Source organism: Bubalus kerabau, chromosome 13 (assembly GCF_029407905.1).
Source record: "Bubalus kerabau isolate K-KA32 ecotype Philippines breed swamp buffalo chromosome 13, PCC_UOA_SB_1v2, whole genome shotgun sequence".
NCBI lineage: Eukaryota > Metazoa > Chordata > Mammalia > Artiodactyla > Bovidae > Bubalus > Bubalus kerabau.
This window is the reverse complement of record NC_073636.1, coordinates 80,017,757-80,034,052: the sequence shown is the minus strand read 5'-3', so window position 1 is coordinate 80,034,052 and position 16,296 is coordinate 80,017,757. Positions and strand designations below refer to the sequence as shown.

At 54.7% G+C, this 16,296-nt stretch overlaps 1 protein-coding gene across 4 annotated transcripts in view; it reads left to right on the top strand.

Moving 5' to 3' along the window:
- NFATC2 (nuclear factor of activated T cells 2) overlaps positions 1-16,296 on the top strand; it is a 160,933-nt gene that overhangs the window by 137,426 nt on the left and 7,211 nt on the right. The window contains exon 10 of one of the 4 annotated variants that reach the window (XM_055545330.1): positions 11,609-11,696. The exons of 2 other annotated variants lie outside the window; for them this stretch is intronic. In XM_055545330.1, the coding sequence (XP_055401305.1) occupies positions 11,609-11,652 (44 nt within the window). In that variant the 3' untranslated portion in view covers positions 11,653-11,696. Of the gene's footprint in view, positions 1-11,608; positions 11,793-16,296 lie in introns of those variants that run through there. One more of the 4 variants, XM_055545329.1, reaches the window with a different exon arrangement.

The following is a 16,296-nucleotide window of genomic DNA, read 5'->3' as shown; positions in this document are numbered from 1 at the left end:
CCTGTAAGTCAGTAGTGAAACGAGCGCTGGATCGGGTTGGGTTTGACGCTTTGGGCGAGGCTCCTCCTCAGTCGTGTGCTCCTCCATCAGAGGTGCTTGCGTCTGCTGTCTCTCTTCTGCAGTGGTCATATCCATGATGCTCCAAGCCTGGATTGAACACAGAATTTTTTTTTCACTATTTTTTTTTAAATTTTGAATTGGAGGATAATTGCTTTACAACATCGTGTTGGCTTCCACCAGACAACAGTGTGAATCAGCCATAAGCACACGTGTGTCCCGTCCCTCTTGAACTCCCCCGATGCGCCTTGTCCTGGGTGGTCACACAGCACCAGGTTGAGCTCCTGGAGCACAGAATTTTGAATGTATTTTTTCTTTTCTACCACCTTAGCCTTATTGCTATCCTCACTCAATTTTGTGTTTGTCTCTTTGCTTTAAAAAAAAATTAATTTCACCCCTTGTTTGACTCTAAGCAAGATGTTGGGCTGCCTGAGTCCTGAGTGCTCGTGAACTTTACATGAGCGCGGTCCTGCTCTAACTGGCTTTCTGCACCTTGCCTTTTCCTTCAACACGACGTTCGTGGCACTCAGAGGCTGTCGTTTTCGTTGCTGCGCTTCTTCCTCTTCTCTGCCGTGTCGTAGTCCCTTGTCGAGCTCATCAGTCCACTGCGTGGATTGTGGACATTCGGTCATTTCTGGTTTCTTTGACCCCTGTGCTGGTAGAGACCGTGGTTTCCAGAATGTCCCTTCTCTGCACACAGAAGAGTTTCTTTGGGGCTGTAGTCACAAGTGGAATTGCTTGGTCACTGGGCGTACCCTTCTGCCACGTTAGTCAACAGCACCAAAGTGTCTTCGGAAGTGGTTGTGCCAGTTTATTCTGCCATCAGCCTCGGAGAAGTCATTCCCTGGCTCCGCATCCTCCCACCGTTGGATACTGTGCGATTACGCGAGTGTTTGCACAACTTGGGTGGGCGAGATGCTGTCTCTCTACAGACAGCAACTTGTAACAGTTAACGTTTACCTTTGAAAAGGTTTGCACTTTCTGAGCATCGTCTGGGACGGTGCTACCGAAAACGTGTCACAGGACCCACAGCATCTGTGTGACTCGTGTCAGAGCGCAAATTCTTGGGCTCTGCCCGCCCCAGACCTGCTGAATCAGAAGCACGCGGGTTGGGCCCAGCAGTCAGCGCTTTTACCAGCCTGCCACTGGCTGTGAAGCTCCTTGAGCCAGAAGAACCGGTCTAGGAAGTCCCTTTCTCCCCAGATGACAGGCAGTGATGCTTCTCCCGTATTGTCTTCCACTTACATCACGGTCTTACCTTTCACACGTGAGTTTGTAATCCACCCGAATTCGACTGTTGTGTCCAAAACAGAGTAAGGTTCTCATTTCCTCGCTTTCCATGTGGACGAGGGGTGGTCCCAGCTCATCGTTGGGAAGTCCATCCTTTCCCCGCAGGCCTGCAGCCCGTCAGCGTTTTCAAGTGAGTGCAGGCGCCTTCCTGGTCTCAGCTTTGCTCCACAGAGTTTGTCCCAGTGACAGTTCTTAATCAGCCGCCTTGCAGATATTCTTGATTTCTGGTAGGTTTAGTTCCCCAGTAAGTGTCTTTTGGCTTTTCTGCAGACACGTTAAGAGGCCAGCTTGTCAGGCTTGACACAATGGCGCTGAATTCTGATGTCAACTTTAGATCATCGAATCCTTCGTTCATCTTGGGGACAATGGACGCTGTACAGGATTGATGTTTATGGGGTCCTTCTCAAGCCTGCTCAAGGGCATCTCTTACAAGAGAAGTAAAGTGCGCACCCCCCTCGCAGGGGCTTGCTGTCTGTCTGGCCCCTGGGCCTGCCACATGGGCCGTGCTGCACCTCACAAGTTCATCACTGTGGTCCCCACACCCACCTCCTCCCCTAGAAGCTCAGTGGCCCCAGGGGACACGTCCCCAGGGTTGGGATGACGGAGGGCTGTGGCTGGAAAGCTGACCCTCGTATCTTTAAGTGTCTCCAGTTTCCTGAGGCTAGGCTGCTATTAGAAACCTGCCTCCTGCTAAGGTCTTTTCGTGGGCAATTTGTAGCCACATCCCAGCTGGCATATGAAATGCGCTCAGAATAGAGATGCTCACAAATGGAGAAACAGTTTCTCCTCCTTGAAGCTGGACCGAGTGGAAAACAAAGGTTGAGGGCCCCAGGTCCCACAGTCACGTCTTAAGCCTGTTCGCGGTGTCATTTAACACGCCGACTGCGTATCGAGCTCGGTACGAGGTGCTCTGGGGGCTGTGGTCCATGTGGGACTCTGGAGCCAGGACTCCACCGGTCAGATAAGGAGCCCATGGGGGACAGAGAGCGCGGCCCACAGCTCAGAGCCCCTGGATTTCCCCTAGGAGAGCAAAACATGATTTCCTTCTCTTGGCACCTGCTCTGCAGAGACGGGTATCATGGCACCCCACGTTTAACCACGATGGAGTCCACACTGGGTTGCCAGTGCTCAAAAGCCACAGTGTGTCCATTCGTTTGTTCCTTCTCTTGCTTGGCCGTTCATCCGACAGCTATTTATTGTTCGCTGCTGGGGATTCTGCAGGGAACACACACTGCTCTCCTTGAGCTCATGGTCTCATGGTAACACCAGGCAGAACAAGTGCTCTGTCGAGAGGTAAGGTAGGGCCGAGGGGTGTGGAGAGTGGTGGCGGGGGCTGCTGCTCCAGAAGGGGAGCATCCCAGAGCTGACACGAGCAGAAGTCCTGCTCAGGGGCGTCTGCAGCTAAGGGAAGAGCACCCCTGAAGTGGGAACAGCAAGTGCAAGGGCCCTGGGGCAGGAGTATGCTTGGTGCATCTGGAGTGTGGAAGGTGGGCTGGGAGGCGGCCCCGAGGACAGTGAGGAAGAGAAGTGCGTCGGCTTCGATCCTAAAGGGACGGCCGAGGCCAAGCGGGATCCGTGGGTCACAGCAGGGCATTGGTGCTGGCTAGTGAGAGTTCATCCAAAGGGGATTCTTACAGAAGGCCAGTGGGTGTCCAGCTGTGGAGAGCTGCAGCCGGGCAGCCACTCACCTCTGTCACCTTCTGGGATCACCCGGATCTCCCCATCAGACGGGCCCCCCGCCTGGGAGGCTAAGATGGAGAGAGGGTGCCTCCTGTGTCGCCAGAGCCGGAGCCGGAGCCAGGGTGACACCACGGGCGGGCGCAGGCTCTCCCAGGTCTGCACACACAGGCTGGGTGTGGGTCTGTAGGGAGCGGGCTTCAGCTTCCCTCTTCTGCTGGAGATTATTGCCAACAGAAGTCAGCGGGGACGGCCCTAGTCACATCTGGGAAGCTGCCATCTCTCTCTGTTTTGGCTGCGCGGACTCTTCACTGTGGCGTGTGGGCGTCTCCTGTGGAGTGTGGGCTCTAGAGTGCGGGCTCAATAGTTGCGATACGCTGGCTTAGCTGCCCCACGGCACGTGGGATCTTAGCTCCTTGACCAGAGGTCGAACTTGCGTCCCCTGCCTTGGAAGGCAGGTTCTTAACCGCTGGACCACCAGGCAGTCCTGCCATGTCTCGCTGAACCCCAGGCCTTGGCTGTACATTAAGTCTTAGGAATAACCAGCACCATCTCACCTTTTAGATTTGTACCCCAGGCCTGGCCTTGTGGCCCCAAAGGGGCCAAGCCACTCTTTGCTTATTAAAGCTCCTCCCCTAGATTAGCTACAGTAAACTTGCTGTGTTAGAGCACTCTCAGTTTTCCTTGAATACTAGATGGCTGACTTCTACTGTGTAACCCTGATAAAAGTTGGGGTCTCCCAAGGACCAGTCTCTGCTCAGAAGTGCATTCAAAGAAGCAAGTTCTGACTGCCAGATGATAATCACAAAAGAATTCCCGTCTCCAGTAGCTTGACGCACACGGGTAGGTTTAAATTCTGACTCTCTGACTTAGCATCTGTGTAAGTTGTGTATGACCCTTAATCTCTCTGTGCCTCAGTTTCATCACCTGTGAAATGGGGACAGTTAGTACCTACTCTGTAGGATTACCAGAGCAGACCGAGGGCATCTCCCTCATCTATTTAATTATAATTAAATAATTATATATGGAGTGCTCTGTAGAAAGTGTGATATAAATTTAAAAAATAATGGTAATTATTATTCTGCTGCATAAAATTATCATTCTACTCCACTGTGTTGAAAGGCAAATTCTTAACCACTGGACCACCAGAGAAGTCCTGCCAACTCTCACTTCAGAAGGTTTCATCTGCAACTAACAGAACAGCTGACCTACAACCTTCCCATTAACTGGGGTTTCAGACCAGCCTCTGGAGGCCATCAAAAACCAGAATTAACTGGGCAAATTCTGGTTAAATCTGAAACAATCAGGAGTTTGTATCTCATTCATTGACTCAGCTGTCTCTGCATGAACATTTACTGAGCACCTGCTGTGTGCTGGGCTCTGTCCTTGGTGCTGGGGTTACGGCAGTGAGTGAGAGATGAGGTCCCTGCTCTCATGGGGTGATGACAACCCAGCGAGGGGCTGATGCTACCATGTCCTGAGCTTCAAGATACAGGGTTCTTCTAGCCTGAGCCATGGAGCCCTCCCCCCCAGTCAGGAGCCGTCACTGTGGTAACTGTGAGCAAGAGAGAGGCGGGCTTCTCTCTGGCCCAGCTAGTGCTAAGCTTCCGTGAACACTGGCACGTGTCCCCGGAGGCTGGCTCAGTGCAGGGCACCCCCCCCAGTGCTTGGCACCTTTTTGGCTGCCAGCCACCGACCTGCCCTCCTCCCAGTTAGCACCTCAGCTTCTTACTAGAAACCGGAGCCTCAGAAGCACCGTGTTTACTCATCCCGAGAGCTGAGGACAGTTTGGGACGAGGTGGAGCACTTTTCTCGTAGGCCCCGCGGTCTTGCTGGTGAGATGCTGGGGCTGCTGGGGGCTTGGCTTCCGGGGCCTCTGGCTTGCAGAAGGTTGGTGACTCAGAGGCCGCTGTGCGTGCCGCTGGCCCAGTGCAGCCGGCGCACGGTGGAGGGTGGCCTGGGTGGGGGCAGGAGGGCCTTGTCGGCAGGATGTGAAAATGCATCTCTGGGGGCCCGGCTGACCTCAGACCCACCCACGCTGCAAACTCAGAAGCAGCTTCCAGGGTGAAAGTGCTTTGGTGAGAGAAGGTGGCCTGGTCACCCATCACTTCAATCTGTTAACCAAGTGTTTTCTGTGAGGTAGACTAGTACACACTAACCATGTTAGTGGGAACAGAGGCCAACACGGGATTTTCTGTTAACTTGCATCGTTCCGACTGTACGCATTGGCCAACGTCTTTCTAAGAGGCACCCATTTCACAGATGAAGAAACTGAGGTCCAAGAAGTGAAAGGATTGGCTCCCATTCCATGGTGAATGTGTGTGGGGGGTGCTTGCCACATGCTGGATGCTGTCTACAGCACCTGTGTCAACTCATTAATTCCCTCCAAAACTGGTACCCTCCCAGATTAAGAACCAGCATCGCCCACTTTCGGCAGGGCAGCTGCAGAGTGGGTCAAGGCTTGCCTCAAGTTTGCGGCAGGGCCGGGCTGGCCGGACTTGGACCCCGCAGCCTGGCTCCCCGCTGCGTGCTTCCCTGTGGCTCTGCCCTGGGTGTAGGTCCCTCCCCACGGCGCTCAGCCCCTGCACCCGGCCAGCCGCGGTCACCACCCTCAACATGTATGACCCCAGACACAGGCCACACCGGTGAGGTCAGGGTGGGAGGGGAACGGGGCTGTTGGCCAGAGGAACCGGGCCGCAGCCAAGGCTGGCTGTGTGCCGGGCCGGCTGGACTTGGACCCCGCAGCCTGGCTCCCCGCTGCATGCTTCCCTGTGGCTCTGCCCGGGGTGTAGGTCCCTCCTCACAGCACTCAGCCCCTGCACCCGGCTGGCCATGGTCACCACCCTCAACATGTATGACCCCAGACACAGGCCACACCGGTGAGGTCAGGGTGGGATGGGAAGGGGGCTGTTGGCCAGAGGAACCGGGCCGCAGTCGAGGCTGGCTGTGTGCAGAGAGGCCGGGTGTGCGGCAGGGAGAGGCGGCTTCGCTGGGGCAGAGCAGCGCGGCACACAGGTGTGTGTGGCGCTGGGGAGCACGCCGGGGCCCCAGAGCGCCTGCTTCTTGCTCACACCCGTGAGCTCACTTGCCCTGACCGTGACCCCGGGTGCCATGCTGGCAGACGCCTGCCCTGGGGGCGCATGCAGGGACATCAGAGCGGGGGTCTCAGGCGGGGCAGCTGTCGTAACAATTCCAGAGACTGGAAAGGCCCACCTCCAAACATCATCGCACTGGGGGTCTGGGCTTCCACATGGCAAGCTGGGGGACACAGTTGGGTCCCCAGCATGAACTGTGCTGCCCCGAGCAAGGTGAAGGTTTGATCGAGGGGCCTGAGTCAGGAGTTAGGGTTCTGTTCACGTGTCCTGGGAGAGTTACGGTATCTGAGGGACACTTGGGCTGATGTCACACACACAGTCCTCGCCGGGCACTCCCAAGTGCTCTGTGAGGTGCGAGCTGTCCATGCCAGGCCCGGGGCTGTGACTCTCGCTGGGAAAAGTTTAGGGTCTGGTCCCTGCTTGGTCCAGGCAGCCAGTGGCTTCTTGGCCTGCACAGGGTGGCTGGGGAGCCCAGGCCCCAGGTGTACCTCGTGGTCGCCCAGCTCCTTGGCCCCACCCACCCTCCTCCTCCTCCTCCTCCCCGCCGGGCGGGTGGCGGGCAGGCTGTCACGGGGGCTCCACGGTGTGGGCTCGCCAGGTGCATGGGAGACAGCACTCGCTGGATGGACAGTGAGGTCCGTCAGTTCTTACACCAAACTGGGCTGAGGGCCTCGAGAGGGAGACAGATGTGGCTGAAAACTTTCGGGGGCCAATTTCAGGATCAAACACCTAAGCCTGATGGAGCATGAAGTGGCCAGGATGCCTCCCTGGGCAGGTGGGCTTAGGTCGGGCTCTGGAAACACATGGATAAATATAAGGGTGTCCTTCTTGTTGGGGGGGTGGGGGGTGGGCTGTGTGGTCAGCGGGTCATGACACGTGGCAGGACACAGAACAGTCTGGAAGGTGAACTGATGGAAGGATAGGGTGGAGATGAGACAGGGTGAGTCAGCAAATAGCCAGTGAATCCTTTCTAAGCAGCAGGAACCGTGCTGGTTTTCGAAGGAAAGGTGGCATGAGGCAGGCCTGGACTTTTTCTCAGAGGCCTCAAGGGACTTCTGTGCGCTTCTGTGACACGAGGAACAGCGCTCAAGACGGAGCGGCCTCTTCTTGCCTGCGCTCCCCTGCTCACCCACCTGGCCTGTCTGACCCGCCTCAGTCCCCTCCTCCGCACAGGCAAGGCTAAGGACACACATCCTCACAGAAATGCCTGGCTAATCCCTCTGACCTCCAGAGACAAAGCTGGCTTCCCAAACAATTAGGTATTTATTTTATCATCTCATTTGTGGTTGCAGACTGAGCTGTGGGTTTGGATCACTCTCTCCCGAATCTCAGCTGGATGGAGTAACGAGTGCTTCTCTTTTGCTTCTGTTTTGTTTTTGTTTTAAAGGCAATGGCCCACTGTGCAATGCTTGCTTTGTGGCTGATGCCGCTCGGCAGAGCTCTGGGGCCAAGGCCGTGATGAAGTGGCAGGGGACGAGGAGGCGAGCGTGGTTTGTTCAGAATGCTTTCCTGCCTGTGGTTGCTACCTTAGGAGCCGTGCGGTTGCTTGAGAGGAGAGGTGCCTCTTAGCTATGTGTGATCGGAAGAAATTCTGCTGAATTGGAGGAAAGGACGGGGCAGAAGAGCTCAGCTCAGCTCAGGTCTCAGTTGATACAGTTGGTTGGTGCCTCCCTGGTAGGGCTGCGTAGCTTAGAGAGAGGCTGAGTTTCTCTAGCTTAGAGAAAGTTTCTCCCTAGATGGTAAGTTGATGTGTAATCATGGAAAAAGCGGGGGATGGAGAAAACGGTATCGCATTCTGTACTGGTTGGGAGGGACCCCAGAGTTTCCATTATAAAATCATTAAACCGAACGTTCCCAAGACCAGTCTGCCTCGAGAGCCCCATGGACAGAGGAGCCTGGCAGGCCACAGTCCATGGGGTCACAGACTCGGATACAACTTAATGACTAAACCACCCCCAGGACCAATCTGGGCTTCCCTGGTGGCTCAGTGATAGAGAACCTGCCCACCAATGCAGAAGACACAGCTTCCATCCCTGAGTTGGAAAGAGCCCTGGAGAAGGAAGTAGCAACCCACTCCAGTATTCTTGCCTGGGAAATTCCCTGGAGAGAGGAGCCTGGAGGGCTACAGTCCCTGGGGTCACAAAGAGTTGGAAATGACTTAAGTGACTCAGCCCCCACCAAGAGCAGCCTGCCTCCTCTGACGCAGAGGTACAGGGACTTCCCACTGAACGCAATCCCCTTTAGACGTGTGCTGTGCTCTCAGGGGGCTGGAAGCTTGGTGTAGAACTTGCCAGGTGACAGAGTGAGTTTGTGTTTTATCTGCTGACACCCTGCACTTTCATGTTAATTATCTCTGATAATCAATGAACCATTCCTAATCCATATCCTAAATCCACGAGACTAGCAGGACAATTCACTGATTTATGCCAAGGACTGGAAAAATGCCCATCATTCTATTGGTCCTCAGTGGTAGCCTCATAGAAGACCGCAAAAGAGGGGCGGCGACTGGGGACCAGCGGCCTCTTTCCCTGCCTTTGGGCGGGTTTCCAGGTGTCGCTGAGGGAGCGGGTCGTAACTCTAAATGCTGCCTTCTCTCTCCGTGTCCACGTTACTAACAGCTGACCAATGGCGTGGACTTCGTCTTTAGCCATGTAGGGAAACAGAGCTGTGTTCTTGGTTACTGGGGAGGACGGAACGGGCTAACCTTCATAGCTTTTTCTCGTCCTTCCGTCTTGCTTCTTTACTGTCTGTGTGGCTGAGCTGATGAACATCTGCCTGTGACTAAGGCAGCTCCATCTCCCAGCAGTGTCTCCAAGGAGGCGTCCTGATCCACCGTGTGGGACACGGAGGCCCAGGCAGAGGCTGTGGACTGCACAGCACATTGCCTGAGTGCTCGCGTGTCAAGTCGAGCTGCTGCAAAACTGCATGATCACCCGTCCCCAGGGCAGCTCGATGATCTCACATGTGTGAGAAGTCCTGATCTAGGACGAGCACCCGCGGAGCCAGGACAGTTCCTGGATGGCCCACTCCATCCTTCTCTGCCTCAGTAACGTGACCTGAGAAGTGGCCAGCAGAGCCCCAGCCCCCAGAGATAACTGAGGAGGAAGTAAGGGGCGTGGGCAGCCCCCTGCAGAGTGGGAGGGCTGTGGTCAAGGTCTGGGCTGAATTGAAACAGGCCCCACCTCTGGCTCCTGGTGCCTGCCTTCCACCAGGCAGCAGACGATCTAAGGTGAAAATTCATAACTGAACAGGAAGTTGCACCTCAAAAGTCTGCAATCAAGCCGATCAGTGTGATGTTTTATGAACTCTCTGAACTCTGGACAGGGGGACGGGCACGGAGCTGGAGCAGCCCTGGGCTCCTGGGGGACCCGCTGCTGGTGCAGGGGTTTCACCTTGATTCAAAAGTGCGGCTCCAAGGGTATGACCTTGGACATGTACATGGTACCCGGTCCCCACTAAGTGCAACTTGAATGGTTGCTGTTGTTCAGTCGCTAAGTCGTGTCCGACTCTTTTGTGACCCCGTGGACTGTAGCTCACCAGGCCCCTCTGTCCATGGGATTTCGCAGGCAAGGATACTGAAGTGGGTTGCCATTTCCTTCTCCAGGAATCTTCCCGACCCAGGGATCAAACCCGTGTCTCCTGCATCGGCAGGCGGATTCTTTACTGCTGGGCCATCAGGGAAGCCCACTTGAATTGGTGGGAAAAGTGCAAACATCTAGGCCATGTTAGCACCTTGGAGCCATTTTTTCCCAGGAGCAACCACCAAGGCCATATGTTGTGCCTTAAATGCCAAGAGGACCAGCTGGGTTGGGGGAAGGACCAGGAACCCCGAACAGAGGCACGGAGACAGGGGAGGGCCAGTGCTGGGGGCCAGACAAGAGGTGGGGGAGGCTGTTAGTTTCTGGGTAGACTTTGAGGGCAGATCCAGGAGCATCTGCATCTGGAGAGGATGTGGGCTGTGACCAAGATTGACCTGAACGACCGGAAGGAGGGCGGGTACGTTTCCTACGATGGAAGGAGTGGAGCGGGGTACCGGGGGCGATGGTGGTGACGATCAGGAGACGGGTTTTGAATGGCTCGTGGGAAGTTTGCTATCTAAGTCAGACGTTCAGGGGTGAGGTCTGGGCTGAAAACAGTCCTTGGGTCATTTTAAGGCCCTGAGTGGTGAACGGTCAGACAGCCCTCTGCCTTGGATTTGGAACCAGCCAGCGTGTAGTAGTAGAGACAGGAGATACGGTGAGGGAGCCGCCTGTGGGCTTTTCCGCTTCAGGAGAGGGCCTGAAATCCGTGGTCCAAACTGTTCACGGCCACTGCGGAGGAGGAGAGGGGAGACAAGCAGCAGTCTGTGCCTAACCCAGCCAGTCCCCATCAGGCCAGCCCTGACTGGAGCCCAGCACGTGGGACTGCCTGGACCTGCAGACGAGATCTCACTATTGCGTGTCCTGTGCCTTGCGGAGGAGCACGCAGGGCGCTCGTGCCTTTTTGAGAGACTGTCCTTGTTTACCTAAGGACTCAAATAAGGCTACATCTAGGCAGAGGTGAGGTCATCCCTGCAAGAAACTACCCCCAGGAAATACTTCTGAATCAGGCACTCAAAACGCACCCTGGTCTTCTAATTCAGCCACTTTAAAGAGGGATTGAGAAAACCGGTACTTTGAAAGCTGTAGACACGCGACAGCTACAGAGCAGGGAAGTGAGACTGGGATGGAGCCGAACGCCCATAAAATACACGGCTCCCGTCTCCTCACTGAGCACCTTCAGTTGGAATACACAGCTCCCGTCTCCTCGCTGAGCACCTTCAGTTGGGCAGGGGCGGGGAAGTGAGACTGGGATGGAGCCGAACGCCTGTAAAATACACAGCTCCCGTCTCCTCGCTAAGCACCTTCAGTTGGGCAGGGGCTATAAAAATAGTAACTTGTCAACCAGAGAAAAACAGGAAGAAAGTGTACAGTGGTGAGAATTTGCATGCCCACTGAGGTTGTCTCTCTCTTGCGGAGGAAGCAGGGGTCAAATGTAGCGCAGGCAGAAAAGCCTGAAGGAGGCTAGTTGCATTTTGAGTAGCTGCATCATCAGATTCTGATTTTCTGATCTGCCCGTGTTATCTCTTTAGCTGGCCATGATTTGAAATTGCATGGCATTCCGGCAGTACAGTCATTTTCTCTCTCTTTAAAGAAAAAAAAGAAAAAAAAACACTACCCTTATCTTTGCTGATGAACTTTGATTTCAGAGATTCCTGTTTCTTTGTACCAAGTCCCTCATCTCAGTGATATTACCCTGGTTTGGGGTGAATTCTGGCACAGATTGTTAAGACCATACAGAATTGGGGCTTAAACTATGGCCAGAGGGTTGAGTTCTATTCTGGGTTCTGAGAGGCCCTGGGTCAACAGCTACTCATTAAATGGATAATATTAGCATGAGTTGGAAGTGTAATAGAGGTCGAAGGTGATTTTTTTTTTCTTCTCAAAAATGGTTTTGCAAATCTTTTTCAGAGCTGATAGACACACACCTTAGCTGGATACAAAACATATTATGAAACAGAATGACTGTGATCTTTGATCCGAGAAATCAAAGTTAAAGGTAATTGATATCTTCTGCCTTTCCTTTTGTTTTCCAGCTGTGTGTTTCCTTACCTTGATTTTTTTTTTTTTTTAATTAAAGGAAAACTCTACCACCTGAAGGCCCTCTCATTTTCCAGCATTTCCTACTCTTGAGGGCTAGACCCCACCACCCCCAGGGGACATACCTGAGATTCTTGGAGGCTGGAGCCAGCGGCTGGGTGGGGTGTAGGGGGTGGCTACACGGCGTGGGGTGCCTGCATGCTCTCCCAGGGGACCCAGCACCCTCTTCCAGGGAGGAGGCAGCAGAGCTGGGTCCCAGCCTTTGGAAGCTCTGCTCCCGCCCTGAGTCAGCTCCCTGGCAGTTTTGTACCCCGTGCGTGGGGTCTGCAGTGAGGGAAGGTGTTCTCCGTCAGTGGTGGGGCGTTCTGCATTGGGGAATGAGAGAGGGGGCAGGCAGATCAGAAACCTCTGGAGGCCGGCACGTGGGTCCTCTCCAGTCCTGTCGTCAACTCAAAGCCCCACCTCCCCCCAGGGGCCTTCTTACGTGCTTTGGAAGGGGTTAACCCACCACTCAACTTCTGGATATGAAACCAGGCTCTGGACCTAGGCTAGAGCTGGGTGTGGTTTTCCCACTGAGCTCAGGAGATCCCCCCCACCCAACTGTGGAATCTGGGCCTGTGCAGAGGAGCCCAGGTGACCGCACCGGGAGCAGGAGGCTCGGGGGTAGAGACAGCGCCTGTACCGTCCCCTCTACCTTCCCGTGCCTCAGCTGCCACTGCTGCCCTTTACTCTCCTGCAGGTGGTTAGAATCAGGGAGCACGTGCCGTGCCCGGCACATGGTGAGTGCTCGCCAGAGGCCGGCCAATGCCAGTATTTCTGGCTTATGTGCCTCTTGATGATCTACTGGGCTGTGACTTTATAAACACATTATTGACCGGAGACGTATCACCGCCACGGGCATTAGTTTCTGCAGGAATCCCCTGGTCAGTGATGTGCTAATTGTCCATTTGTCAGGGACAGCGGGTTCACTCCATCACAGGCCAGACCCAGCGGCCTCAGTAGCATCACACGTCCCACGCTGAAAACCCAGTAAAAATAACTATCCGATGTCACCTCCGTCAGCACACACAGCGGAGCTGACATCCCAAACCCTGTTTCCCAGAGGAGGATGCCCGCTGAGATGTACCAAAACTTCCCAACAGCAGCATGAACCTTAGCAGGGGGGCGGGTTTCCCAGCACATTCCCCACCAGTGACTCTCAAACACCATCAACAGTGGAGAGGCAACATTAACACCAGTGACCCTTAACTGACACCCAGCAGGGACTAAGAGTCCCACCCGCGAAGTCTGCATCCGGGGGCCAGGATGACAGAGATGCAGCTGAACGATCAGTGCTCAGACTCAGCCAGTTGTCAAAGAGCCTCTTGAATGCGCTTCTTCCCTCCCTGATGTTAGAACTTGGCAATGTTTGTGACCTCGCAGGGGCCTGGGAACGCTGGCAGGCTGCCTCTGCTCTGCATGGCCTCAGAGGGGACTTACCATCACGTAACTCTTCAGACCCCACCCATGGCTTTGGGCTACAGGCCTCGTCAAGAGGGTTTTTGTCCTTTCCACTGAGCCTCTGAAGCCTGGCCCTGCTAGAAAGCTCTTCTCCAGCTCTCAGTGCCTCCAGAGCCCGTGGGGATGGCTGGGAGGGGAGAAAAGGCTGTGGAGGCACTTAGCAAGTGAAAATCTCTGTGAAACCCCAGTCACGGGAAGCCGAGGGGTGCGACGTCCCATGCTGGCAACGGCCCCCTTTCCACCGGCTCGTGGGGCAGTCGGGCCTGGTGCTCAGGACACAGCAGGAGCTGTGGAGTTCACGCCTGGCTTTCAGCGTGGCTTTCCCTGAGCGCAGCTAGGGCAAGAGGGGGAAAACATCCAGAGAGTGCATCACGGGCCTTCTGGTTCGGCCCCCCTGGTGTCCAGCCGCCTCACTGGCGCCGCGCGGGCCCCGTGGGGAGAAGAGCAGCCAGTGCAGGAGCAGGCCCACAGGGGGCTGACCGCCCCGATAGCGCACCCTGCTCCGCGAGCGAAACGCGCAGACTCGGCCTCTGGCCTCAGCACACTGCCTCCCTGCTCCGGGAACCACTGTCTGACTGCCCTGGGCTCTCGAGGGCCCGCACACAGTCTGACCAGACTTGGGAAAACATGCCTGAGGTTTGGGAGAGAAACAGGATGAGGCCCGTCCCCTCCTTCCCGGTGCTTCTTTCTCAGGGGATTAAGTTCCAAAGTCAGCAGTTAAAGGGAAGAAAGCCTAGAATAGTCAGAATTCCCTGGAAAGTCTTAAGTGGCACCTCTGGTCTATCTGTGTGGGTTTCTGTGTGCAACTCTGAGTGGCCATTCTCCGGCAAGCTGAAGCTGGAGAACCTCCGAGCTCGGTTAGGAGAAGGAAGTCAATATGCAGGTGTCTGGGCCCGCAAGTGAACCGGAAAATTCCTGGGGCGGAGTGGGATGCTAGCAGAAATAGGTTTCAAGAAATTTAACACTAATCGACCCAGAGTTGTTTGATGAACAATACTAGTAAAAGGCATTGATTCCCCCGACTGGCACCCCTGAAAAACAGGGAAAGAAAACACACACTGCTTTCCTTTTCTTCCTTACCGTTGGTGTGTTTACTAAGGCTGGGGAACTCTCTCTCAGGCCAAATGCGGCCCCCGGCCTGTTTTGTTAAAGTTTTATTGGCACACAGCCATGCCCATTTGCTCACATATTATGTGGCTGCTTTCATATTGCCTTTTTTTTTTTTTTTTTTTTAAGCAGACCTGAGGTGTTGAGTAAGGGGCTATAATAAAGCTGAAAATATTTTTATCTGGCCCTTTATAGAAAAAGTTTGTTAACCCCTGCTATATTCGTTTTATGTCTGTAGCTATTAGGATTGTTATTGATTTGTAGTATCTCTATATATGAATGACCTTTTTCATGTAACCTGAAAACATTACATATTTCTTTTATGGAGTTTTAAAGAAAAGTGTATAATTTTTATATACTTACATCTGTCTGTCTTTTCTTTCTGGTGTCAGCCCTGGGTGTCACTTTTAGAAGTCACCCTGAGGTTGTAGCCGTGTTCGACATCCGTGTTTTCATCGTGGCCCCTCTCTATAAGGGTAACAAAAGGTCAGGGGTGCTCGTGGCAGACTGAACACTGCTGGCCTCAATTCTGTTCCGAGAAAGCGATTCTCAGTGACCACCTTAACCGCTCAGCACACACGCCTCTGCTCATTCACCTAGCAGAGGCTGCCCTGGTCTTTCCTGACTCACACAAATGGTGCTAAGGGTTCCGGGGCCCCAGGAGAAAGCTGATGGCTAGCAAACGTCACAGCACAGTCTCTTTACCGGTAAGGTGAAGCCATATAATTAATGTACAGGTTAATAAAATGGGCTGTGGGTTCAATCCTGATCCCTCCCCCTTCACCTGCTATGCCAGGTGACTGCCTGTCTTTCTCCATCTATAAAAGGACGACTGTATCGCTAGGTGTGGTCTAAGAAGTGACTGAGAGCTTGGTGCAGCGTCTGGCACACAGCTCTGAAAAAAAGTGAACAGCTTATATTCTTTAATGGAGAAGCAGCTCCAGGCAAACAACCTACCAACAACCCATTTGTCAGCTGGATAAGAGAAAAACCAGGTGGCCTGGGCTGGTGGTGTGGGGTCCTCGTGGTGGGCTAAGATGTGTGCTGCCATGCACGGCTCAGCGAGCAGACAGGTGACTCGGATAAGGTGGCCCAGGAGGGGCAGAGAGCCTGGAGGACTCAGTGTTTGCTTCTGGAGGGAGTCAGGACCCCAGGGAAGGAACGTAAGGTGGCTTCTGGGCAAAGGTAATACTCAGGAAGGGGGGCAGGAGGGAAGTCAGGATATGGACAGGGAGAGAAGCCATTTGGAGACCTGCCCGTGGCCAGATTTGGGAAGAGGTGGCATGTGATGGGTGCCAAGGACGCTCACCGGAAGAAGGACACGCTGACCGCTGACCTGGAAGAGTGGGCTTCCACACTCGGACCTCAGCGTCCGACCTGGAGCCACATCCCAGTGTGGACGGTGTGTCCTGAGGCTGCCGAGCCTCTTGCTAAGCTCTGCTTTTTCATTAATATGTTATTGAGAGCTTCCCACGTACCAGGGCATCTTCATGAGCCCAGGGTGCTGGAGGGGACAAGAAAACGAAAGAGCTAGGATCGTGAACTGCCGGGAGCTGCTGTATGGGGGAGACGCGGAGGCTGAGCACCACAGGCAGGGAGGGGGCTCTGCTGATAGTCCCCAGGGCCAGGTGGGGTCACTGCTGATTGTCCCCAGGGCCGGGGCCAAGCCGAGGCCCGCAACCCGGCAGAGGCGGGAGGCATGCACCGGGCCTGGGGAGCACGCAGAGCGGAAGCCTGTGGTTGGCTGCGGGGGTGCGGGAGGGCGACAGGAGGCAGGTCACAGTGGGGACTAGACCAGGGGAAACGGGTCCAGGGCAGGGCTCTGGGTTAAAGGGGACCTTTAGCAGGAGGTGGGGGCTTCCCTGGGGGCTCAGTGGTAAAGAATCCGCCTCTAATGCAGCAGACGTGGGTTCGATCCCTGGGTCTGGAAGATCCCCTGGAGAAGGGAATGG